The sequence below is a fragment of the Moschus berezovskii genome, chromosome 2 (genome assembly GCF_049115385.1).
Source record: "Moschus berezovskii isolate FMDL1 chromosome 2, NW_MosBer_1.0, whole genome shotgun sequence".
Classification (NCBI taxonomy): domain Eukaryota; kingdom Metazoa; phylum Chordata; class Mammalia; order Artiodactyla; family Moschidae; genus Moschus; species Moschus berezovskii.
The window spans coordinates 81,720,400-81,747,979 of NC_142461.1; the positions used below are offsets into that span (position 1 = coordinate 81,720,400).

General features: G+C 36.4%; 1 protein-coding gene across 1 annotated transcript in view; it reads right to left on the bottom strand.

The window, feature by feature from the left end:
- Positions 1-27,580, bottom strand: part of LRP1B (LDL receptor related protein 1B) — a 2,241,805-nt gene that overhangs the window by 766,630 nt on the left and 1,447,595 nt on the right. Inside the window, exons 24-25 of the mRNA XM_088842364.1 lie at positions 10,842-11,039; positions 9,302-9,506 (exon numbers count right to left, since the gene is read on the bottom strand). Coding sequence (XP_088698490.1) covers positions 9,302-9,506; positions 10,842-11,039 — 403 coding nt within the window. The remainder of the gene's footprint in view (positions 1-9,301; positions 9,507-10,841; positions 11,040-27,580) is intronic.

Genomic DNA, 27,580 nt, shown 5'->3' on the forward strand with positions numbered 1-27,580 from the left:
AAAGCAGTTTGAGAAGGTAATATTTAGACTGAATCTGAGAGATGAGCAGAGCATGACAAGAAAAATAAATTATAGAAACAAAAGCCTTAATGAGGGAAAGAAAGTGGGTGACTGGGGAACAGAAATGAGGTTACTGTATTAGAAATCTGGCAGTGAGGATAAAGGGGAAATAGATGAAATTGAAGAGGGTGATATAAGGGATCTTTTTAGATATGGCAATCATTTGGGTTTTGCTTTATCCCATATTTAACCTGGAAAGAAATATGGCATCACATATACAAATTATTATGCTGAGTCAGGAGAATGGGTACATCAGATGGTTATTTTAAAGTACCAGGCAAATATGGTGGTGGCAGTGAAGTGAATGGGTTCAAGCAATATTTTATTCCAAGTAGTTTGTAGTAGTTTAGTTGCTAAGTCATGTCCAACTCTTGCGGCCCCATGTACTGTAGTTTACCAGACTCCTCTGTCCATGGGATTCTCCAGGCAAGAATACTGGAGTGGGTTGCCATTTCCTTCTCCAGAGGATCTTCCTAATCCAGGGATCAAACCTACGTCTCCTACACTGTAGGCAGATTCTTTACCAACTGAGCTACAAGGGAAGCCCTTATTCCAAGAGGTAGAACTAACTTCCAGGACTAAAGGAGTATTGGATATAGGGAATGAAGCAGAGAACAGAATCACAGGTTGCTGTGTTTCTTGTCTTGGCAAACTCAACAGTAAGGACAGACAGAGGGTGTACAAGGGATCCATTAAGTGAAATGGAAAAAATAAATGCAATAGAAATGCATTTTAAGACCTGGGATTGAGTATGGATGGGTGTGGATAGCAGTCAAAAATACAGTTTTCAATTTTTTCACCTTGAGATTTTAAGACATAAGAAAGGAGATTTCCAGGAAATGTGTGGTATGTCAGGGTGAAATTCAGAGAAGACTTTAGAACTGTAGACACTAATTTGAAAGTATTCTGCATGGAGATGACATTTAGATTCACATGAATGGAACAGATCATATGACAGAGGAGGCAGAGGGAAAACAGAAGGACATCATATACTTTGATTTACACATATATGCATTTTTATAATACTTTCTCTTTTTTTTCCTAAATACTATTTGTAACTCTACAAATTCATAGTATATGAACAGTTGCACACAATAGGCATCAAATGTTTTATGTTGTGCATTTGACTTCTAAGGCTATTAGGTAATGGAGAGTTTATGTTTAACTGATGGTGACCTAAACTGCTCATGCATGTTTCAGTTATATATATATAACAGTTACACAACAATTCTGCAATCATTACAACTAGCTAATGATTTCTTTTTGAGTGCTTGCTGCTGCTGCTGCTGCTGCTAAGTCACTTCAGTCGTACTTATTTTCAGAACTTTATGCAGATTATCTCATTTAATTATTCATGAATCCATGGCTAAAGTTATCCATGTTTATAGATGAGAAAACAAGCTTAGAAAAGTTGAATTCCTTGACCAGGTTACATGGCTAGCAAGTGGCAGATGAAGTTGGGAAAATGGATAGTTGAACTGCTTTCTTCATGTTTTTAACATCTAATGTTTTAATGTCATTGACACTAAATAACAAAGGGAAAGCATTTGGTATGGGAGTAGGAACATGGCTGGTAAACAAAAAATAGTAGTTGCCTTCTTTGTACCTTCTCTATACCTTAGTAGTAGAAACAACGCGAAAGAGTAGCATGGAGATTTGGGAGGAAAAAACGGACAGAACTGGAGAGGCAGTGACAGTTCAATATATTTTCCTGTCATCAGTGCTGACAAACCTTTTGGTCAGAAATGGTAAAGTTATTGGAAAAAATAAATTTGGCTTCATTATAGTTGTATATAGTTTAGCCTGTAAAGGAGATCCAACCAGTCAATCCTAAAGGAAATCAGTCCTGAATATTCATCATAAGGACTGATGCTGAAGTTGAAACTCCAATACTTTGGCCACTTGAAGCGAAGAACTGACTCATTGGAAAAGACCCTGATGCTGGCAAAGATTGAAGGCAGGAGGAGAAGGGGACAACAGAGGATGAAATGGTTGGATGGCATCACTGACTTGATGGACATGAGTTTGAATAAGCTTGGTGAGTTGGTGATAGATAGGGAAGCCTGGAGTGCTGTAGTCCATGGGATCGCAGAGTCGGACACAACTAAGTGACTGAACTGACTGATAGTTTTGCTATATAATTCTTAGGTACATGGATTGGGAAAATTGAAACAATCCTTTGGAACAAAATTTCAAAATGCAATTCAGGATTTCTTCTCTGTTAAAAAATGTATTATATCTATTTAAAGAAATGTGCAATGATGTAAACTAAGTATTCATTATGATTTCAACATCTGAGAGGTACATAGTCTCTTATAGGATATAGAAATTACAAATATGAAAGGATTAGATAATAACACAAAATATCATATAATAAATTTATTTGGTATGTATGTTAAAAGCACATGGTGGGCAGGAAAGGAAATGAACCGATCTTCTTAATGAGACTGCAGGTTCCCTTACAACCTAAGCACCAGACATTCCAAAAATGTTATTAAATAATTGCATCAATGTTGAATAATGGCAATATATATGTTTTGTGTCAGACAAGCTTGGAACCAAGGTTGGGATATGTCACTAATAAGAGCATACTTAGACTCCATTTGCTCATCTGTACATAAAAATTCTAACAGTACCACTTGAAGGAATATCTGATGAGGTAATGTAAACAATTTAGCAAACAGAATGCCTAGCACACAGAAAACTTTTGTGTTTGCACAAGCATCCACATACATTTACACACAGAACATTTTTTAAAGGCAAAATTTCAGTCATTTAAAACTATTAAACAAATGGGAACACACACACAGAAAGAGAGATTGAGGATTCATACTAACATTAATGTCTAAATGTCACAATATCGTGTATGTGAAGATAGACTAGTTTTACAAAGTAAGCATTAGTTAAAGCCATGAAAAAATTTAAATAAGTAGGTCAGTGGAATAGGTTTATCTCACACAAAATTTCTCAAAAAGTTGTTTATATTAAATTTTTGATTGTTTGTTTGTTTGTTTGTTTCATGGACAGCTTCTACAGCTCTAAGGATGGGAACATACCCACAAAAATAATACCTAAATTATTAATTTTCTAACCATGAAATATCTGATAAGTAAGTTGTTAGGGAAGGATAAAGATGAACATTATTACATTATAAGGCAATATCATTGTTGATGCTGGGTGATAAATACTAGGGAACCTATTTTACCATTCTTTCTACTTTGCACATTTGAAATTTTCTGTATGAGTATTCAAAAGTGTAAAATCCAAAATTAAATTAATAGAAAAAATTTTTTATAAAGTATCAGGGATAATTTATAAAATCTTGTTTTGGGGAATATTCTTTTCTGAAAAGACCATTGTTTAAAGACAGGATTGTTTACATGAGAAAATACTAATTATCTCGAAATATCAATAACATATATGTTGTGTGTGTGTGTTAGTCACTCAGTCCTGTCCAATTCTTTGGACCCCATGGAATGTAGCCCACCAGGCTCCTTTGTCCATGGAATTCTCCAGGCAAGAATACTGTAGTGGGTTGCCATTCCTTTCCCCAGGATATCTTCCAAACCTGGGTCTTTTGCATTGCAGGCAGATTCTTTATCATCTGAGTCACCAGCAAAGTCCAACATATGTATTACTTATAAGCTATTTCATATATAATTTGTTGCCTTAAAAATAAATACTAAATAAAACAAAGATTAATTATTATAAAGCTGGTAAGCTATAAGGTTAAGTAAAGGAATAACCTTCTCAAAAACAGTAATTATAAAATGAATTATGTGTCTCACTTCAAATTTAATTTTGGATGTACACATCTTTTCATGGCCACCAGGTTGTTATTTGTCAGCTTCCCTTTAAAGTTATCATTAAGAAAATAAAATTTAAAATAGAAATAAGATCAGCACAGCATCAATCAAATTCATTATGATATCTTGAAAAACAAGGTAACGTAGAGATTTGCAAATCTGAAGAAGATTAGGTAAAATAATCCCTGAAAACAGTGAATTTGAGAGTCACAGGTAGTCTGAGTATATGTGGATAGACCACAATGTGGGAGACCTGGGTTCAGTCCCTGGGTTGGGGAGATGCCCTGGAGGAGGGCATGGCAACCCATCCCAGTATTCTTTCCTGGAGAATCCCATGGACAGAGGAGCCTAGTGGACTACAGTTCAGAGGGTCACAAAGAGTCAGACAGGACTAAGTGACTAAGCAAAGCACAAATCTGGACAACACTGTACTCCAAACTCTAGACTGCTGCTGCTGCTGCTAAGTTGTTTCAGTCGTGTCCGATTCTGTGCAACCCCACAGACAGCAGCCCACCAGTCTCCGCTGCCCCTGGGATTCTCCAGGCAACTAGACTGATTACCCAAAGGCTTCTGAAGCATTGTCTTTTGCTTGCCTAACAAATAGAAAATTGATATCTCTCTTTTAGCTTTCTATCTTATGGTGTTTCCTCAATTCCAATGTGCAAATAAGTAGCCCTGCAATTCTGCATTCTCCATATGTAGGTTTACTAGAAATAGGCACAGAAGACTTCCAAGTGTATGTTTCCAGTGGACCAAAATATATGGCCTGCGACTCTTTGAGGAAGTAGAATAAATGGTCCCTCCATTTCTTCACTAAATATAGCAGGGCTAAGCTATTTCTTCTGTAGTGGTCACTATAGTTCTATAGTTCTAATTTTTCATTAACTTAGGTGGGAAATTTTCAACACCTTGTATAATAACATATCCCAGAATTAGCACCTCTAAAAATGTTTTTAACCTTGCATAAGTCAGTTTACGGGCTTCCCTGGTGGCTCAGAGGTTAAAGCTTCTGCCTCCAATGCAGGAGACCTGGGTTCGATCCCTGGGTCGGGAAGATCCCCTGGAGAAAGAAACGGTAACCCACTCCAGTATTCTTGCCTGGAGAATCCCATGGATGGAGAAGCCTGGTAGGCTACAGTCCACGGGGTCGCATAGAGTCAGACACGACTGAGCGACGGGACAGAACAGAAGTCAGTTTACAATCAATATTAAAACTTGATTTTAAGGAGCATTGTTTTATAAAGTTCTAGGCACTCTTCTGTACACTTTACAATGTGGTATTTTAAAAAATCATTTTTCCCTTATTACTTTCTTTATATGTTTAACATGTATTAGTATTCCAATGACTACATTATTTCTTTAAGTATACAAAGACTGAATAGCCCTTCTTATAAGATGTATGGAAATGTTCAACATTTTTTGTTCCAGTGATTGCTTTTAAAAAAGAGACTACAGTCCACTGTTCTACACTTCCTACATTCACAGGTTAGTGTATATCAGGATTAAATTGGGTCAATGGACCATGAACAACTTGTACCATTACAGGTACAAAAGGGCTATTATCATCTTCAGGTCAAGATGCAGAAGGTAAAAATAAAGGATCGTGGCAAAAAGCTTACTTATCTATACTCTTTAGGTCATCTAAAACCAACAATGTTTTTATCAGTTTCATTTAGAAATGCTCCCAGATTAAGTTAAAATTTTATTTAGATGTCTTACTAACCTTCATAATGACTATATCTGCTTTCACTAACTGCAATTGTTACAGCAGAGTCCAGTTATTATGACACATGAAAATTAAATACCAGCAGGGCATCAGGAAGACACTGTTCATCTGCAGGAGCATAAAGGCAATGAAAGTTCGAGAACTGAAGTGAGTGCCCTGTAAGACTCTGAACTCCTTGGTGCTTGTTACTCTCTAATAATAAGCTTGATGTTTACAGGAGATTCATGTACCATTTCAGGTCACCTTAGCAATAAATGTATTCCTTTAAAATGGAAAGAAAGAGAAATGGCTCCTCCCTAAGATCCCTAATTCAGCATCTTGGCATAACTTGTCACCTGGAACACTGGGTCAAAACCTAGAATACTGCAGAAATGTGACATGGTAGCATATATATCTTAAAACATCAGATGAAGGCCTGTGGATTCCATGTTAAGGAGCCAAAGTAGTCAATTGAAAACATGTCTTTGTTGGCATTTGTTTAAAAAAAAAAGTCACAAAGACCTTGGCTCTTTTAGGAAGCTCGTGTGATGTAAACATGTTTTATGGGGCTAATGGTATATAATCTGCTTTTATTCCTAGTTGTGCTCAGGGAGCAAAGTGGATGGTTGCAAATTTTTCTTTCATTCATCATTGTCAAAGAAGATAATAGTACTGCCCATTAGCTGTGTTTTACTGGCAATAGCTGTAAAGCCCAATAGCTTTACAGCTATTGCCCACTAGCTGTAAAGATACATTAACTGTATCTTTAAGGGGTATCTTGAATTCCTATAAGTTTCATATAAATAGAAGGTCTATTCATATGCATTACTTTACTTAACAAGTACTTATTGAACACTCTTATATATGTAAGGGAAGAGAAAGATTTCATAGATTTGGAAGTAGCTGCCATCAAAAAGCTTACAATTTAGTAGGAAAGGCAACAGTAATTATACAAACTATATTTCTCAAAAAATTATCCAGTGGCTTTATCTTAAAATAAAAATTTTCCAAAAGAATATAAATGTCTTTGGAGATCCCATAACTTTGATTCTCAGTCTCCTTACAGATTTCATGAATAATTTGAGGAATAGGGGAATAGTTATTTTTATTATGATCTCAAGCCTATTTTATGAGAGGTCCAATGTTTACAAGTGTCTATGAACTTTTTACCAAAATATACAATAAATTTGAAAACATTTTAATATTTGCACAACATTTTAAAAATTAATTGCTACATTTTAAATTTAAATTTACAACTAAGCTCTAAAGGTGTTTACATGAACCTCATATTTTATCCATGTCAATCTTTTATAAAGTAATTTTAAATAATAAAAATTCTATTATATTATGATAAACCTATAAACTTTTCATTTATTCAGAGTTAAGTGAATTGGTACTGTCATTTGAACTTTGGTCATTCACACCAGAAACAATTTTCCAAGCATTATTTCTTCACTTGTTAAATAAAATTATTACCACTATAATTATCTTAATTAGTCTCACAAGTTTGTAGTAGCAATTAGCAAGGGAAGATATCAACTTTTCTCAGAAGCATTATCAGGTTTTCCCTCCCCAGAGGCTAGCTTCCTGTACTAATTTTCAACTCTTAGAAACTGTTTTACTTCTGGAAATCCCCTTACATTATTGAAATAGTGCTTGATATTTTCATAGAAATAGTATTTGTGGATTGTGTTTGTTTTGCATTTCTGTTTTCTTTTTCTTCTCTCAGGTTGGCTATTCCCCAAATAAACTTAGATAAATAAGTTTATTCTAAGCATTGTCAATTCAAAACTATAGAAAATGAAGCGTCAATTCCCAGATCTACTGCTTTGTTTGATCAGGCTATTTTCAAAAATTTTACACACCTGTTTTATGTGTTTGTTTTCTTCTCTGTGTGTGCCCTTTGTATTTTGGGAAGCAGTCAGAGTTCTCCTAACATAATGGTATACTTGCTAAAATTATCATTCTCCAAAATATTGCTTTCCTTCATACAGAAAGTTTCTCATCTACTTGCACCTTCAGGAAGAGTCTGTTTGAGAAGGAAATTTCTCATAAAACATTCTGATCTCTTTCTAGTTAACTGTTATCACAGGAGTTAATGGGTGAAATGGGCAAAGCATAAACTGTATAAACTAGAGGACACACCTTCAGCCTAAAAGGTTCGCTACTGCTCTGTTGGTTGTTGACAGATCTCTCTATGTTTTAAAAAGAAGCCAGAAATCTAGAATTGTTTCCCAAATCTTTCAAAATTTTAAATTTTGGCAACTAAGTCAAATAAATGCAAAACACTTTGGAAGGTAAAACAAACACAACAATGACAGTTGCCAGTTTGAAACTAGCAACCTTGCTCTACACAAGCTACCTTGCCCCTTTAATGTCTATATCTGAATTGAAGAAAAGGAAAACAAACAAAATTCCCAAGCTATTGATTTCTGGGTCGCGCATAAAACAGTGCACAAAGAAAAGTGTGTGAACCAGGAAGTTGCCTTAAACACAGGCTCCCTTTTCTCAGCTGCATCTCATTCAATTCCCTCTTGACTGACTCCCGTTTCTGACCTCCATCTTTCTTGGTCCTTCCTAGGCTGTGTATTATTTAAAGGTACAGAGCCAAAAAAATTTCCTTTCTATCATCCTTTAGAGTTGACAATCATTTTGTTTATATAAAATAAACGATCAACAATAATAACAAAGTATCCCAATATAGATGAGTTATACATTTCACATTCTATCTCCTCAAAAACAATCTATTTAAGAGATATTTATTGTTGCTGATGTTCAAAAGAGAATATGGAAATATATAGGAAGATGATACACTTGAGAGGATAAGTGACTGAGCAGTGCTGGATCCTTATTTTCTGGCCCCAAATCCACTGTCTCTCTTCTCGTCTTTCACAAAGGACTGAAGGGAAACAGTGAGGCAATAACCTGGATTATACTTTTGACTTTGTCTTCCAGAATAGTGTGTCTTGTCTTAAATGTCCCTATAGCCAGCATCTCACCATTGGATTCCTTCAAGTTTATTCTAATTTTCTTTTAAACTATCTCCAAGTACATACAAATACAAATAAAAGGTGAGGTGGCTAACACTTGTGACTGATTGGACCAAAGACTGGTCCTCTGGTTTGCAACTATTAGAAAAAATTACAGCATCTCTTTGGCAGGTCAAAAATTAATTCATTAAATTACTGCTTCTAAATAGAGTTACAATATCTTACAAAAGGGCCTAATGACCACATTTAGGAAAAAAGAAAAGTTTTCTCCTTTAAAAGTACTTAGGTATGCAATTTTATATCAAATTCATGGTGATAATCTAAAATTGATTGATATATACATGGGCTTCCCTGCTGGCTCAGACTGTAAAATAATCTGTTTGCAATGCGGGAGACCAGGGTTCGATCCCTGGCTCAGGAAGATCCCCTAGAGAAGGAAATGGCAATCCACTCAAGTACTATTGCCTAGAAAATCCCATATACAGAGGAGCCCGTCTGGCTACAGTGCATAGAGTCGCAAAAAGTTCAATGTGACTGAGTGACTGAGCACGCATGCATGATTGTAGATGTAAATATAAATATACATCTACATATAGAACCATCCACAAGTATATACACACATATTTACATGTACAAAATAAGCATTTTGACTTCTAATTTTGTGAGAAATTGAATCCAATATTTATTTTGAAGGTCATTTTTTATGCCAAAGTGAATCTATGAAAGGCAAACTTCTTTACCCAAATCTTGGGTCCAAAGCGATGGCCCTGGGGTGTTCCATAGCTCCCGCAATGAGTGTAGTTCTTAAGGAACCATCTAGTTTGGCCACTTCAATTTGGTCCAGATTGCTGTCTATCCAGTATATGTTGCCTGCTATCCAGTCAACAGTCAATCCTTCTGGGGTAGCCAGGCCATGTTCCACAACTACTTCAATAGCACTGACACCTACAAAAAGAGAGAAACCAACACTTGCATCCATTCAAGTGACCCATTAAGCACTAAGGAAAAGGCGTCCTTATCAGCAGTATGAAGTATTTAACATTATATTAACTTTGGGAGATAAAGTATAAAAGTGTTACCTGACACAGAGAGACATTAAGATGGCCCCAAATTTAGAATTAATGATATTTTCCAGCAGAGATTTTTTAAACTCTTAATCCTTTCAGTGACAGCATAATAGAATTTTTAAAGAACTCTGAGGCTAATAACAATGTTTAGGTTGCAAAAAAGTTATGTCATGTTTCTGATTTTTTAGGCAGAACAAGGAATTTTGGAAATGATAATGACTTGCTGGTTAAAATCAGTGTAATGTAATTCAAACACTTTTCTTCAGGGAAGAATAAAAAGTCCACCTGGGGCAATCTGCATCTAGCCAGTCAGCAGCTACTCTTTTTTAAAGCATGACTGAAAAGATCAATGTTATGGCATTTAGCCTTAAAAATAATCCTCAAATTATACCCCCCCACACACAGATTTCTGAGCCAATATAACATTTCTGAGTTGTATTTTGACTTGCAGAATATAACGTTTTTGAAAATAAAGAAGTCTGTAGTGTGGTCTAAATAAAAATAAATTGGGTAATACCCAGAACTATTTTTATTTATGTCCTTCATTTCTTTTGGAATTAACACTTTATAACTTATGACATTGTCAGTGCTTTTGTTAGACATGTTAATAGTGCATTTTTTTAAAAACAGTTAACCATGTAAAATCATGGATCTAAACCCATCATTTGAAATTGAAATTGATAAGACACAGATTCACACATCACAATTACACTGTGTTTGCACAGTATATTTTCCAAAATTGTAATGGTGATTTAAGGAGGAATTTAGATTTTGATAGAAATACCTGGCCTTTGGAATGTTATACAGATCTAAGATTTTCAAGATAATTATGACAAATATTTATCTCAAGGTCTTGCCTAGGAAAGCTTAGATTGGAAAAAGAGATGCCAAATTATGGGAAAACATATTTAGCTCATATTAATAATATTTGTATTAATTTATTATTTCTTTGAATGATGCTAGATGAAAACCATAAAAACACAAAAACTATTTTAACTCACAAAAATTATGTATAGTAATTAGAAGACAGTCATTTTTCTCTAACCCTCCAACATATCGTCACACATACTTCACACCCCTGAATCTCCACATATGAGGGAGAAGATGAAAAACAAAAGAGTAATCAAAATTCCATCTGATTACAACATATTTTTTCTGAAATTTTCAGTTAGAAATTAATCCCACCATTAAGTCAAAATTGTAATGGATGTACCTCCACTTTCAGAAAGCTTGCCTCGGTATATTCTGTCTTCCACAACATCTGTCCAATAAAGTAAACTTTGATTGAAGTGAAAGTCAAGTGCTATTGTGTTTCTCAATCCAGGAACAAGTAGACTATAGTCTCTTTTATGAAGATCAATCCTTCTGATCTCATGGCGAATAGAAAAGATGATGAATGCTTCAAAAGGATCTGAAAATAGATGTTAACAGGCATATGGAAGTATTTATATGCTTTAGTAAACAGAATAAAGTACTTGGGGTCAAGATCTATTTATTTAAAAGCACAATTTATTATGAATTTTCTGTCATTAGAGGAGCTATTTCTTTTAATCCAAAATTTAAAAGAATCTAGAAAAACTTAGGTTTATTTGTATTTATTAAAATAATCTATAATATTTTTTTATTCCTTGAATTTTTACACACCTGATTCTGATTTTAAAATAGAAGAATTGCTGCAATTCCAAGACAGAATGTGAGATTTTCTGTTTTAGTGTAGTTTAAGCTGACAGTTCAAACTTTAGAAATATCATCATAGAAATTGCTAAGTGAATAAAACTAGTTCTATCACTTTTATCTCATCACATGACTCTAGATTCACAAAGGAGAGAGAACCAACAAAAGGCAATTTCTGTGACGAGAATTACTGAGCTTATAATTAGGAAGATGGTGGCTTTCTAGAAATCCCAAGAAAATCATATATATAACTTTTCCCTCACTAGTTTTTTAATCCTGGACCAGACCTGGAAGAAAGAGAAGAAGCTTTGAAAACAGATATGAGATTAAAGTTTTATATTTTTGTACATAAACAAAGAATGTTTTAATACTCAAAAGTTAACTAAAATTACTATTTTGAAATGTATCAAGTCCTAAACGGTTGGACATACTGATATGTGTTAGACATGAATTCTGCTTTATGAATATACATTTAGAGGGAGGGACCCAGGCTCAGTAAGATTTCTCCTGTTTCCATGTTACTGTCAACCTTTTATGATTTTTTTTATGGAACCTGGTTTTCCTATCCCAAGTCTACACATGTTTGTGAATGTGAGCTATTATAATCACTCCTGGCCATAATGGTTGGCCTAAGAGGTGGATATAAGATCTAAGTCAGGAAGATGGGTTTTTAAACTTTCAGACAAGTTTTCAAGTTGAGAAGAAAGAGTTTCTTTTCAGATTTCTCAGCCTAGTGTTGTCCGTTCATGTCCTTGTAATTTAAGTCTACTTGTAGTATTGTAGAAGAAGAGAAAAAAAGCCTCAGAAACAAAAACTGATGACCAGGAGAAAGGCCATATCCAAGAACATTCAAACTCATAGTTCCAATTTTCCCTAAAACCACCTCCTTTCTTCAAATCCCCTGTGCAAATACACTTAACTCTATTGCACTTCATTTGAACTGGATTTTTGTCAACTGTTACCAGATATACTGTTCTTATTATGTATCTGTTAGGTGCTCAATCATGTCCAACTCTTTGGGAGCCCATGGACTGTAGCAAGCCAGGCTCCTCTATTGAAGGGGTTTCCCAGGCAAGAATAATCAAGTGGATTGCCATTTCCTTCTCCAGGGGATCTCCAAACCCTGGGATCGAACCTGGGTCTCCCACACAGCAGGCAGATTCTCTACCATCTGAGTCACCAGGGAAGTCACTTTGACTTCTTATTAATCTCATTTCCTCAGAGATGTCTTCCCTGATCAGTTACCTAATAAAATCACATCTTCATTATTCTATTTCACTATAGCCTGCTTATTCTCTTTAGAGTACAATTTAATATCAGTATTTCCCTGTTTGCTATTGCCCTTTCTCACTGGATTATAAACTCTCTTAAACAAGGATCTTGTCAGTCTCACTCATTATGCTGTCCCTAACATCTAGTATCAAGTAAGATATAATACTCACCAGGTCTCAGACTAGAAGGCGAGGGCCACACTTCATGTAAGAGTCACTGGAGATTTTTTTCACTGGAGATGAATCTACTTTAGGGAGCTCTGCCCAGCACATTTAAATAAATGTGTTTGGGTGACTAAATGAGGAGAGACATGAATTTATCTTAAGAGACTATCTGACAGCTAGCATGGGAGAGAACTACCACAATCAGCAGAACCTAATCTGCTGATCACAATCAGCCTACCTGAGCTGATGGTGATTATACAGTATAAGCAAGACCAACTAAGACCATAAGAACAGTCCAGAAGTCCTGAAAGTTGTGAGCAAAAGTTATGTATTTGATCATGATCACAGAAGTATTAATGGTTATTTATTGCACAGTATTGTGATGTTTATTGTACAAAATTACTGTGATAATATCTAAATGATACAAGATAAAAAAGGCTCAAAATAATTAGTTCCAGATAGGTCCCAATCAAACAAATACTCATAAAGTTTAAAGTGCAGAATTTAGTATTTTTAAAATAAAAAAATGGTTGTTTTTGTATCAATAAACCTTGCTTGATAAACTGCTTTGGCTATGAAACAAATGTTAGCCTAGAAACATTCTTTATCTTTTCAAGAATTAAATTTCCTTACCTGTGAAATCAGTTCACAATAATCACCTTTCAATATAACTTAAACTGCTGCTATCAGAATCCAATTAGATGAAGTATGCAACTTAGTTCAGTTGGTAAAGAATCTGCCTGCAATGCAGGAGACCCTGGTTTGATTCCTGAGTTGAGAAGATCCACTGGAGAAGGAATAGGCTACCCACTCCAGTATTCTTGGGCTTCTCTTGTGGCTCAGCTGGTAAAGAGTCTGCCTGCAATGCAGGAGACCTGGGTTCAATCCCTGGGTTGGGAAGATCCCGTGGAGAAAGAAAAGGCTACCTACTCCAATATTCTGGCCTGGACAATTCCATGGATTGTATAGTCCATGGGGTTGCAAAGAGTCGGAAATGACTGAGCAGCTTTCACTTCACTTCACTTCATGCAAGGTTGCTTTATAAGTTGACAATCATCACAGTAAATACAAATGTAGAAAAACTGTGTAGTCAAAAGTAATAAACTTGGAGTCAGAAACGGATAGTTTAAGACAAAGTTCTGTTGTCAACAAGCTGTATAAATATGAGAAATTTACTAAGACTCACTGATCCTCAATAGTTTTTGAAAAAAATTATAAAGTATAAAACATACTGAGTTATCAGGATAACTGAGGATTAAAAGTGTAAATATTTAATATCTTAATAAATATTTAATAATTACTATGACTATTCAGTTTTAGAGATCAAAGAAATAAGCAAAACAGATACTGAGTAAGAGAAAAGGCAGGGTGATAACACAGTAAAAACAGTCAGATATTTCCTAGCATGTGCTGAAGTTAGAGGCATTACAACTAAGAAGAGCCTTTCTTTCCTGAGGTTTATAGTCTTAGTTAAGCAGTAAATTTTGGGGGGCTCCAAAATCACTGCGGATGCTGATTGTAGCCATGAAATTAAAAGACGCTTGCTCCTTGGAAGGAAAGTTATGACCAGCCTAGATAGCATATTAAAGAGCAGAGACATTACTTTGCCAACCAAGGTCCGTCTAGTCAAGGCTATGGTTTTTCCCGTGGTCATGTATGGATGTGAGAGTTGGACTGTGAAGAAAGCTGATCGCCGAAGAATTGATGCTTTTGAACTGTGGTGCTGGAGAAGACTCATGAGAGTCCCTTGGACTGCAAGGAGATCCAACCAGTCCATTCTAGAGGAGATCCATCCTGGGTGTTCATTGGAAGGACTGATGCTAAAGCTGAAACTGCAATACTTTGGCCACCTCATGCGACGAGTTGACTCACTGGAAAAGACTCTGATGCTGGGGGCAGGAGGAGACGGGGACGACAGAGAATGAGGTGGCTGGATTGCATCACCGACTCGATGGACATGAGTTTGAGTGAACTCCGGGAGTTGGTGATGAACAGGGAGGCCTGGCGTGCTGTGGTTCATGGGGTCTCAAAGAATCGGACACAACTGAGCGACTGAACTGAACTGAACTGAAGCAGTAAATTACAGTGCAGCAACTACTTGTGAGAGAAGTTTACATTGAATACTGTTAAAGGACATGCAGTTTTTAAATCACAGAATGGCTGCTTCATCTAAGTATCCACTTTCTTTTTTTATACATAAATACATGTGTGTAATCTAATCATAATCTAAAATCTAGCATCATGTTTAAAAGAAAATCTCTGAAAGCAATTCCACTAAAGTGAGGTAAAAGATCAGGATGTCCACTAATGTTTCAACTTTCTTAAAGTTTTAAACGATATAGACAAGTAAGAACATGTGTATATGTTAAGTAGCACAGTCACATCTGACTCTTTGCAACCCTATGTACAGTAGCCTGCCAGATTCCTCTGTCCATGGGATTCTTCTGGCAAGAATACTAGAGTGAGTTTCCATTTCCTCCTCCAAAGGGATCTTCCGAACCCAGGGAAAAAACTCGCATCTCCTGAACTGCGGGTGGATTCTTTACTTCTGAGCCACCAGGAAGCCCCAGGCAAGAATAAGAAGCAAAAAGTGGAAAGGAGGTGCTAAAAATAAACCACTATTTACAAGTTTAAAAAAAAAATGATACTTGGAAAATTTAGGATGATCAACTGACAAAACTACAACAGAAGAGAAAGAGAATTCAGTAATAAAGGTTTGGGACAAAATTTTAGAAAAAATCACTAGTCTTCCTAAAAATGATAGCAGCTAAGCCAAATTATCCTGATAGATCAGTTGGTAGAATCCTCCTGCAATGCAGGAGACCCCAGTTAGATCCGTGGTTTGGGAAGATCCCCTGGAGAAGGGATATGCTACCCAATCCAATATTCTTGTCTGTCCCTTGTTGCTCAACTGGTAAAGAATCCACCTGCAATGTGGGACACCTGGGTTGAATCCCTGGGTTGGGAAGATCCCCTGGAGAAGGGAAAGGCTACCCACTCCAGTATTATGGCCTGGAGAATTCCATGGACTGTGTAGTCCATAGGTTTGCAAAGAGTTGGACAGGACTGAGCAACTTTCACTTTCAAGCCAAATTTTAAAAAACAAAACAAATAAAAAAAATGCACATTAGGAACAATAAAAAAAAAAGTAAAAAATAAAATAAAAGACAAACTTTGGAATAAAAATATTAAGAAATATTTAGAGTATATAAAGACATTTAGTGACTTTAAAAAAGGAACAGTATATAGTTTTATCAGATAGAGACAAACAAACAATGCCCAAAGATTTTGCATCTGGGTGAATTAATTTATAAATTTACTATAATGCTGCTTATTTAACTTATATGCAAAGTACATCATGTGAAATGATGTCTGGATGACTCACAAGCTGGAATCAAGATTGTAGGAGAAATATCAATAATCAGATATGCAGATGATACTACCCTAGTGGCAGAAAGTGAAGAGGAACTAAAGAGCCTTTTGATGAAGGTGAAACAGGAGAATGAAACAGCTGGCTTAAAACTCAACATTCAAAAAAATGAGATCAAGGCATCGGCCCCCATCACTTCATGGCAAATAGATGGGGAAACAATGGAAACAGTGACAGACTTTATTATCTTGGGCTTCAAAATCACCAAGGATGGTGACTGCAGCCATGAAATTAAAAGACACCTGCTCCTTGGAAGATAAACAATGACTAACCTAGACAGTGTATTAAAAAGCAGAAGCATCACTTTGTTAACAAAGATCCATATAGTCAAAGCTATGTTTTTTACAGTAGTCATGTATGGATGTGAGAGCTGGACAATAAAAAAAGGCTGAGCACTGAAGAATTCATGCCTTCAAACTGTGGTGCTGGAGAAGACTCTTGAGAGTCCTTTGGACAGCAAGGAGATTAAAACAAGTCAGTCCTGAAGGAAATCAACCCTGAATATTTATTGGAAGGACTGATACTGAAGCTCTAATACTTTGACTACCTGATGTGAAGAGTCAACTCATTGGAAAAGACCCTGATGCTAGGCAAGATTGAGGGCTAGAGCAGAAGAGGGTGACAGAGGATGAGATGTTTAGATAGCATCACTGACACGATGGACACAAGTTTGAGCAAACACTGGAAGATAGTGAAGGATAGGGAAGCCTGGTGTGCTGCAGCCCCTGGGGTCCCAAAGAGTTGGACATGATAGTGAAGGAATAACAACAAATGATGCAACAAAATTAAAAATTTCATTCTTTAAAATGATACTAGATAATTCTAAAGATTACTTTCAAAATTGGGCTTCAACAGGAAGCTGCATCCTGTTAATTCAAGGGAAATATATAAAAGTGAATAAGTCCAACAGTTATTAAAATATATTATTATTTAAATATAAAATACTTTGGTAATGACCCATAACTGACTATAAGACAGAGAAATATGACAGTTTTGGGGTCAGTACTTGGGAAAATGGGATCACAAAGAGTCTGACACTACTGAACAACTGAACTGAACTAGGAAAAAATTACATTGGAAAATTTTCTGACTTAAAAAATAATTCCCAAGTGATAACATATTTAAAATGATAAATAAAAGTATAAAAAATAGAAGTAAGCATAGAAGCACTATTTTTAGAATGCTAGAGTAGGAAAAGTCTTTCTGAGCTTAATACAAGTCATTGAAGACCTAAAGAAGGATGTTGAATGTATATTGAAGAAATCATAGGAGAAAAACAGTGAAAAAAGTCAAAAGACAAATGGCAAACTAGGCAAAATATCTACATTATAATCAAGGGCTAAATTATTTAAAATGTATGAGCTCCTACATATTGACAAGAGAAAATATTCATGTGAATAAGGCACAAAGGGCATTAAAAGGAAAATTCATAGAAGGAAAATATAAACAAGGTCAAAATATTAAAAGTTATTCAATACTCTTATAAAATGATAAATGGATTTTAAAACTGAAAATTTTTGATTAGACACTGTATTGGTTAAAGTGCAGACAAAAGGCCATCTGATATATCAATAATGGAAATATAAGCCCTATACATTGCTACTGGACAATATTCATCAAAAGTTTAAGCATATATTCACCCCTTGATAATTAAGTCCATTATAAAAATAGACTATTATTATACATATAGATGTTTGTAGACGAGGATGGAAATCCTTTGCAATATCATTTATGGTAGCAAATGATTAGGCAATATAAATGTTCACCAATAGATGGCTGGATAAATAATGTATGATCTAGTCACAAAGTGTAATAGTATAAGGTCATATCAATCAATATGATTAATATGCACATGTTAATATGCAATAATTTACAATATTTTCTAAGTAGAAAATGGTAAGATGTGAATCATATATACATCAGATGCTACCATTTGAGTTAAAAAATAAAAATATTTTATAGACCTATGTATAGGTAAATCACAGAATACATCATGAAAGATTAATGAAGTAATGCTGTTACTTCTGCTACAGGAAGAATGATGACTCAGAGTAGGAAGAAAACTATTTCTTATCTAATTCTGCATAGGTTCAATTTTTGGCATTGGGATTTATTTCCTATTAAAACTATTTTATTAATGGAAATTTTAACTAGTAATAGAAGGAATTATTATATCCAGCCAGCTTCTAAGAAATATTCATAAATGAAACAAGAATTGCTTGCATATGACATATATGCTTTTCCTCTCAGGAGAACTCATATTTAAGATAGCATTTACTGCTTTTGGGCTTCTCTAGTAGCTCAGCTGGTAAAGAATATGTCTGCAATGCAGGGAACCCTGGTTTGATTCCCTGGTCAGGAAGATCCCCTGGAGATGGGATAGGGTACCAACTCCAGTATTCTTTGGCTTCCCTGGTGGCTCAGATGGTAAAGAATCCACCTGCAATGTGGAAGACCTGGGTTCGATCCCTGGGTTGGGAATATCCCCTAGAGGAGGCCATAGCAACCTACTCTAGTATTCTTGCCTGGAGAATACCCATGGACAGAGGAGCCTGGCAGTCTACAGTCCATGGGGTCACAAAGAGTTGGACACAACTGAGCGACTAAGCACGCAAAAATAGGGAATTAAAAAATAGAAATATGATGACATCAAATGTGTAGATTAAAAAGCATGAACTATTAAAAATTAATGACAGATAGGGCCAGTGGCCAAGAGGAGCTACCCAACGTCCAATAGGCGGTGGCTGCGTGGGCGCAGGAGGGCCGAGAGGAGCTAATCCACGTTCAAGGTCAGGAGGGGCGGCCTTGAGGAGATACCCCTCATCCAAGGTAAGGTGCAGCGGCTACGCTTTCTTGGAGCAGCTGTGAAGAGATATCCCACGCCCAAGGTAAGAGAAACCCAAATAAGACAGTAGGCATTGCAAGGGGGCATCAGAGGGCAGACACACTGAAATCATAATCACAGGAAACTGGTCGATCTGATCACATGGACCACAGTTGAATGTGGTCCACTGGAGAAGGGAATGGCAAACCACTTCAGTATACTGGCCTTGAGAACCCCATGAACAGTATCAAAGGGCAAAATGATAGGATACTGAAAGAGGAATTCCCCTCGGTAGGTGCCCAGTATGTACTGGAGATCAGTGGAGGAATAACTCTAGAAGGAATGAAGGGATGGAGCAAAAGCAAAACCAATACCCAGTTGTGGATGTGACCAGTGATAGAAGCAAGGTCCAGTGCTGTAAAGAGCAATATTGCATAGGAACCTGGAATGTTAGGTCCATGAATCTAGGCAAATTGGAAGTGGTCAAATGAGAGATGACAAGAGTGAACGTCGACATTCTAGGAATCAGTGAACTAAAATGGACTGGAATGGGTGAATTTAAAGCAGATGACCATTATATCTACTACTGTGGGCAGGAATCCCTTAGAAGAAATGGAGTAGCCATTCATGTTCAACAAAAGAGTCCAAAATGCAGTACTTGGATGCAATCTTAAAAATGACAGAATGATTTCTGTTAATTTCCAAGGCAAACCATTCAATATTACAGTAATCCAGGCCTATGCCCCAACCAGTAACGCTGAAGAAGCCGAAGTTGAACAGTTCTATGAAGACCTACAAGACCTGTTAGAACTAACACCAAAAAAAGATGTCCTTTTCATTATAGGGGACTGGAATGCAAAAGTAGGAAGTCAAGAAACACCTGGAGTAACAGGAAAATTTGGCCTTGGAGCACGAAATGAAGCAGGGCAAAGGCTAATAGAGTTTTGTCAAGAGAATGCACTGGTCATAGCAACACCCTCTTCCAACAACACAAGAGAAGACTCTATACATGGACATCACCAGATGGTCAACACCGAAATCAGACTGATTATATTCTTTGCAGCCAAAGATGGAGAAGCTGTACACAGTTAGCAAAAACAAGACCAGGAGCTGAATGTGGCTCAGATCATGAACTCCTTATTGCCAAATGCAGACTGAAATTGAAGAAAGTAGGGAAAACCACTAGACCATTCAGATATGACCTAAATCAAATCCCTTATGATTATACAGTGGAAGTGAGAAATAGATTTAAGGGACTAGATCTGATAGAGTGCCTGATGAACTCTGGACGGAGGTTCGTGACACTGTACAGGAGACTGGGACCAAGACCATCCCCATGGAAAAGAAATGCAAAAAAGCAAAATGGCTGTCTGAGGAGGCCTTACAAATAGCTGTGAAAAGAAGAGGAGAGAAAAGCAAAGGAGAAAAGGAAAGATATAAGCATTTGAATGCAGAGTTCCAAAGAATAGCAAGGAGAGATAAGAAAGCCTTCCTCAGAGATCAATGCAAAGAAATAGAGGAAAACAACAGAATAGGAAAGACAAGAGATCTCTTTCAGAAAATTAGAGATTCCAGGGGAACATTTCATGCAAAGATGGGCTCGATAAAGGACAGAAATGGTATGGACCTAACAGAAGCAGAAGATATTAAGAAGAGGTGGCAAGAATACACAGAAGAACTGTACAAAAAAGATCTTCACGACCAAGATAGTCACGATAACATGATCACTGACCTAGAGCCAGACATCTTGGAATGTGAAGTCAAGTGGGCCTTAGAAAGCATCACTAGGAACAAAGCTAGTGGAGGTGATGGAATTCCAGTTGAGCTATTTCAAATCTTGAAAGATGATGCTGTGAAAGTGCTGCACTTAATATGCCAGCAAATTTGGAGTATCAGCAGTGGCCACGGACTGGAAAAGGTCAGTCTTCATTCCAAACCCAAAGAAAGGGAATGCCAAAGAATGCTCAAACTACCACACAATTTCACTCATCTCACATGCTTAAAGTCATGCTCAAAATTCTCCAAGCCAGGCTTCAGCAATATGTGAACTGTGAACTCCCAGATGTTCAAGCAGGTGTTAGAAAAGGCAGAGGCACCAGAGATAAAATTGCCAACATCCGCTGGATCATGGAGAAAGCAAGAGAGTTCCAGAAAAACATCTATTTCTGCTTCATTGACTATGCCAAAGCCTTTGACTGTGTGGACCACAATAAACTGTGGAAAATTCTGAAAGAGATGGGAATACCAGACCACCTGACCTGCCTCTTGAGAAACCTGTATGCAGGTCAAGAAGCAACAGTCAGAACTGTACATGGAACAACAGACTGGTTCCAAATAGGAAAAGGAGTACGTCAAGGTTGTATATTGTCACCTTGCTTATTTAACTTATATGCAGAGTACAACATGAGGAACGCTGGGCTGGAAGAAGCACAAGCTGGAATCAAGATTGCTGGGAGAAATATCAATAACCTCAGACCTCAGATATGCAGATGACACCACCCTTATGGCAGAAAGTGAAGAGGAACTCAAGAGCCTCTTGATGAAAGTGAAAGGGGAGAGTGAAAAGGTTGGCTTGAAGCTCAACATTCAGAAAACGAAGATCATGGCATCTGGTCCCATCACTTCATGGGAAATAGATGGGGAAACAGTGGAAACAGTGTCAGACTTTATTTTTCTGGGCTCCAAAATCACTGCGGATGCTGATTGCAGCCATGAAATTAAAAGACGCTTACTCCTTGGAAGGAAAGTTTTGACCAACCTTGATAGTATATTAAAAAGCAGAGACATTACTTTGCCAACCAAGGTCCATCTAGTCAAGGCTATGGTTCTTCCTGTGGTCATGTATGGATGTGAGAGTTGGACTGTGAAGAAAGCTGATCGCCGAAGAATTGATGCTTTTGAACTGTGGTGTTGGAGAAGACTCTTGAGAGTCCCTTGGACTGCAAGGAGATCTAACCAGTCTATTCTAAAGGAGATCCATCCTGGGTGTTCATTGGAAGGACTGTTGCTAAAGCTGAAACTGCAATACTTTGGCAACCTCATGCGACGAGTTGACTCACTGGAAATGACTCTGATGCTGGGAGGGATTGGAGGTGGGAGGAGAAGGGGACGATAGAGAATGAGATGGCTGGATGGCATCACTGACTCTGTAGACATGAGTTTGAGTGAACTCTGGGAGTTGATGACGGACAGGGAGGCCTGGGGTGCTGTGATTCATGGGGTCGCGGAGTGTCGGACATGACTGAGTGACTGAACTGAACTGAATAATTCCAAAATAATGGAGTAAGGACTTCTAGAAGTCTTCTCCTGTATTAGAAACAATAAAAATACTAGCAAAATGGTCATTTTTTTCTAAACTCTAGAAATTAACCAAAGTCTAATAATAACCAGTGTTATTAAGAGAAAATGCTGAATATCAGTAAGAACAGCAAACTTTGTGGCATTTTAATAAGCACCAATCCCAATTACTCAGTCATTAAAAAGAATGAAATTATGCCATTTGCAGGAACTTGAATGGACCTGGGGATTATCATACTAAATGAAGTAAATAAGACAGAGAAAGACAATTATCATGTGATATAATCTACATGAGTTTGGGTAAACTCCAGGAGTTGGTGATGGACAGAGAGGCCTGGTGTGCTGCGGTTCATGGAGTCACAAAGAGTAGAACATGACTGAGTGACCGAACTGGACAGTACTGATAATCTACATGTAAAATATTTTTTAAAAATATTCAAATAAAATGATTTATAAAGCAGAAACAGACTCACAGAGAATGAACTTATGGTTACCAGTAGGGAAGGGTGGCTGGGAGGGATAGATTGGGAGTTTGGGATTGATATGTACATACTACAATATTTAAAATAGATAACCAAGGACCTATTCTATTTTTATGAAATGTCCAAAATAGGCAAATCTACAGAGACAGAAAATAAACTAATGGTTGCCAGAGTCATGTGTAGGGGTTTATAGGGAGTGATATCTAATGTCCGTAGGATTTGTTGAGGGTGATTAAAATACTCCAAAATTAGACAGTGGTAATAGTTGTATTACTCTCTAAATATACTATAGACCACTGAATTGTGTATCTCAATTTATTTGTTGTAAGAAAAGAGAAATATGGTAATAAGTGTGGAAATTTATAAAAAGTAAAGAACTGTACATATACTATTTTTAGTCCACTGTTAACAAAAAAATCATGTATTATTACCTCATTTGATTAATCTTATAACTAAACTCAACTCTGAAAATTTTTCTGTCTATATATGGAAAGACAATATAGCATTCTGACAGTTTAATGTTTTTCTTCTCTGTATATTTACGCTAGTTGACTAGAGTATTCAAACACACAAAAAATAATATTTTAACTCAAGAATTCAGAAACTATAGAAAGAATTAACTCACAGGAATTAAAAGAATATAATCCATAAAACTACAGAAATTGATAAAATAGAGAAAAACAGATGATCAAAAAGACTTCTTTTGGTTTGTTGTTACTATTTCCTCTTTGAGAGAATAATGAAAGCTGAAATCAATAACCCAGTATGCCATTTTACATACTACTGGGAAATTATAAAGACTAGTTTTAAAAATTACAGGTCTCACAATGGTCTTTTCTTTAATGAAAACAAAAACTCTATATAAAACATTTAACAATAAAACAATTGATAAATTTTAGGTGATTCAGTTTTGATGTAGATATATAAAATTCTTTTGAGGCAAACTTGATTTGAAATGAGTATCAACAAAAGGTGAAACAGTCATCATTTTTACAGTCTTCTAACAATTTTTTCCAGTATACTAGCTCCTGTCTAGTGAGTGACTGAATTTAACAGCTCAGGCCAGTACATCACACTCTACAAAGTGGCTTGGAATTTTTCTACTTTAGCATATTATGAGATTATATACATGCCAAAAAAAGAAGGTTATAGTTTACATTTTATAGTAATGAATTTTATGTCTATAAACATACACATCAGAAGTAGCTTTTTTAAAATGTTCAAAATATTGTAATTTTCTATCTGTAATTCTCTTTTCTTTGATTTTCTTTTATTTCCATTTCAGATTTGCACAATAATTTTTACAAGATAAAATATAAAAGCAATAGATGACTTGTCTAAGGAAAAGAGTCCCTCTATAGTCCTCTTAGGGTGAATTGTGATTATAACTCTACAGCTAGCAATTCTATATGAATAGCTCCTAATTCTTTTTCATACATATAATATTAAACACAAAATGATATTATAGTTACAGTGTTTTCTCTCCTTCTATTTCAGAATTTTTACTGTCTTCTCTGCTCTCACATACAAGAATTTATTTGGACTTCTCTCTTCCCATATCAGATACATTTATTTTATACAGTAGAAACTAATAAATGGTCTATCATTTCTCTAGCTCAATATATATTACTACTACCTTTTCTCCATTAATTCAGCTGTAGCTATGCCGGGAATGAATGATAGTCAAGCATTACTGAAGTGTGATATATATGAAGGCAGAGGATAGAATCTATAGAATGAAGGGTAGAATAGACTTTTAAGTGGCAAGAATCTACATTTGATGTCTGTTTGTGTATATGAAAGAGAAAGTCAGAGACCAAGAGACAGGGAGAGCATGAGCACAGGGCTCCCCTGGTGGTCTAATGGCTGAGAATCTTCCTGCCAATGCAGGGGACATGGGTTTGATCCCTGATCCAGGAAGATTCCACATGCAGTGGAGCAACTTAGCCTGTGCATCACAACTACTGAGCCTGTGCTGTAGAGTCTGGGAGCCACAACCACTGAAGCCTGACTACCCTAGAACCTGTGCTCCACAATAAGATAAGCTACAGTAATGAGAAGCCCACACACCACACCTAGAGAGTAGACTCTGCTCTCTACAACTAGAGAAAGCCCACGCTCAGCAATGAAGACCGAGCACAATCAAAAATAAATAAATAAATAAAACTTTAAAAAAAAAAAAACAACTCTGTAAACAATTAAAAACAAAATAGTTTGACCGCAAATGCACTGGGGTAAGGGATTGTATGACATGCCCCAGGGCCTTTTGCTTGGTTTCATTTAATAAATATTTGTGATTACATAAGTAAATGAATGAATGATTATCAGAATCAATGAATAAATAGCTAGCCCAGAAGACACTGAATATGGAGGTGATATAAATTATTACTGAAAGAAGAAAACAAATGGAGTAAAGAAAGAAGTGAATGAGAAAGGAGAACGATGAAGTGGAATTGGTTAACAAAGGTCAATGTGAATGAAATTAATACATGGACCTCATGCGACGAGTTGACTCACTGGAAAAGACTCTGATGCTAGGAAAGGTTGGGGGCGGGAGGAGAAGGGGACGACAGAGAATGAGATGTTTGGATGGCATCACTGACTCTGTGGACATGAGTTTGAGTGAACTCTGGGAGTTGGTGGTGATGGACAGGGAAGCCTGGCGTGCTGTGATTCATGGGGTCGCGGAGAGTCGGACAAGCACGACTGAGCGACTGAACTGAACTGAACTGAACTGAATGGAGATGCTTGAAATGTCTAAAGTTTAGAATAGATGGCTAATTTCTCTGAATCAGTAAGGGAAGGCAATAATCTTAACAGGAAAATAACCAAAGTAAATGAAGAGATGCAAAAGACTAATAGGTATAGAGAGAAATGTCCAAATTCATATATAAATAATGAGAAAAAATACCACTAAAGCAATTTAAAATATCATTATACTCTTAACTCCTATATATTGGGGGAAAATATTAGAATGTTTAATAATTTTGACCTGGCAAGTATGTGGGAACTTTGGACACGTATTGTTGCTGCAGATGTAGTCTGTTCAGTCACTCTGAAGAACAACTGGTTCCACTTATTCATAGTAAATATAAGTACATCCCATTAGTTGGGTATTTTAGTCTTGATAATTTTTGAGCAGATTTATAAAAATATAGATAAATCTATGTCTATGGCAGTGGTATTTGTGGAAAGACTGGGGATGATTTGAGTGAACATATATGATAGAATGGATAAAAAAGAACTGGTACTACATGTCACGTGATTATACACAGTGGTTAGAAGCAACATATCAATTGTACTCATAGCACAGATGGTAAAAACATAGTAAAAATATATTGGTATTTTAAGTAATAAAGGGCATTTTTATATTCAATAAGCATTTATTACACAATTTTCATATATTTCAAAAGAAATATAAAATAATTTGATTTAATCTCTGCTTTGAAAAAAAAGTTTAGGTGTAAATAATAGAAATAAGCTTATAAAACAGACTATTCAAAGACATCATGGGAATTTGAGGGCACAAAGTAAACACAGATGACCTGGATCTTCAGAACAGCTTGTAAAAGCTCCTGGAGTCATGAGTAAAGAAGTTCAAAAGCGCTTCTCTAGCATCTGTTTACCACAGGCTATGAGTAAATGAAGTAATCTTCTGGTTTTAGTTTCCATAGGTATAAAACTATATTCATTTCAGTTCAGTTCAGTCTCTCAGTCATGTCCAACTCTTACCTACCTACAAATAAATTACCTACAATATTTTAGATACTTGATAAATGGAAGCTATCAATAATGTTATAATTAACATCCAGAAATGATTCATATGGATTTGGGGATTAACATATGTACACCACTATATATAATATAAAATAGACAAACAGTAAGAACCTACTGTATAGCACAGGGAACTATAATCAATATTGTCTAATAACTTACAAAGGAAAATAATATGAAAAATAATATAGATAAAAATTAACCACTTTTTGTTCACCTGAAACTGATACACTGTAAATCAACTATCAGTTCAGTTCAGTCACTCAGTCGCGTCCGACTCTTTGTGACCCCATGAATCACAGCACGCCAGGCCTCCCTGTCCATCACCAACTCCCGGAGTTCACTCAAACTCATGTCCACAGAGTCAGTGATGCCATCCAGCCATCTCATTCTCTGTCGTCCCCTTCTCCTCCTGCCCCCAATCCCTCCCAGCATCAGAGTCTTTTCCAGTGAGTCAACTCATCGCACGAGGTTGCCAAAGTATTGGAGTTTCAGCTTTAGCATCAGTCCTTCCAATGAACACCCAGGATTGATCTCCTTCAGAATGGACTAGTTGGATCTCCTTGCAGTCCAAGGGAATCTCAAGAGTCTTCTCCAGCACCACAGTTCAAAAGCATCAATTCTTCGGCGATCAGCTTTCTTTACGGTCCAATTCTCACATCCATACATGACCACTGGTAAAACCATAGCTTTGACTAGACGGACCTTGGTAGGCAAAGTAATGTCTCTGCCTTTTAATAAATTATCTAAGTTGGTCATAACTTTCCTTCCAAGGAGAAGTGTCTTTTAATTTCATGGCTGCAATCAGCATCTGCAGTGATTTTGGAGCCCAAAAAAATAAAGTCTGACATTGTTTCCACTCTTTCCCTATCTATTTCCCATGAAGTGATGGGACCAGATGCCATGATCTTTGTTTTCTGAATGTTGAGCTTCAAGCCAACCTTTTCACTCTCCTCTTTCACTTTCATCAAGAGGCTTTTGAGTTCCTCTTCACTTTCTGCCATAAGGGTGGTGTCATCTCCATATCTGAGGTTA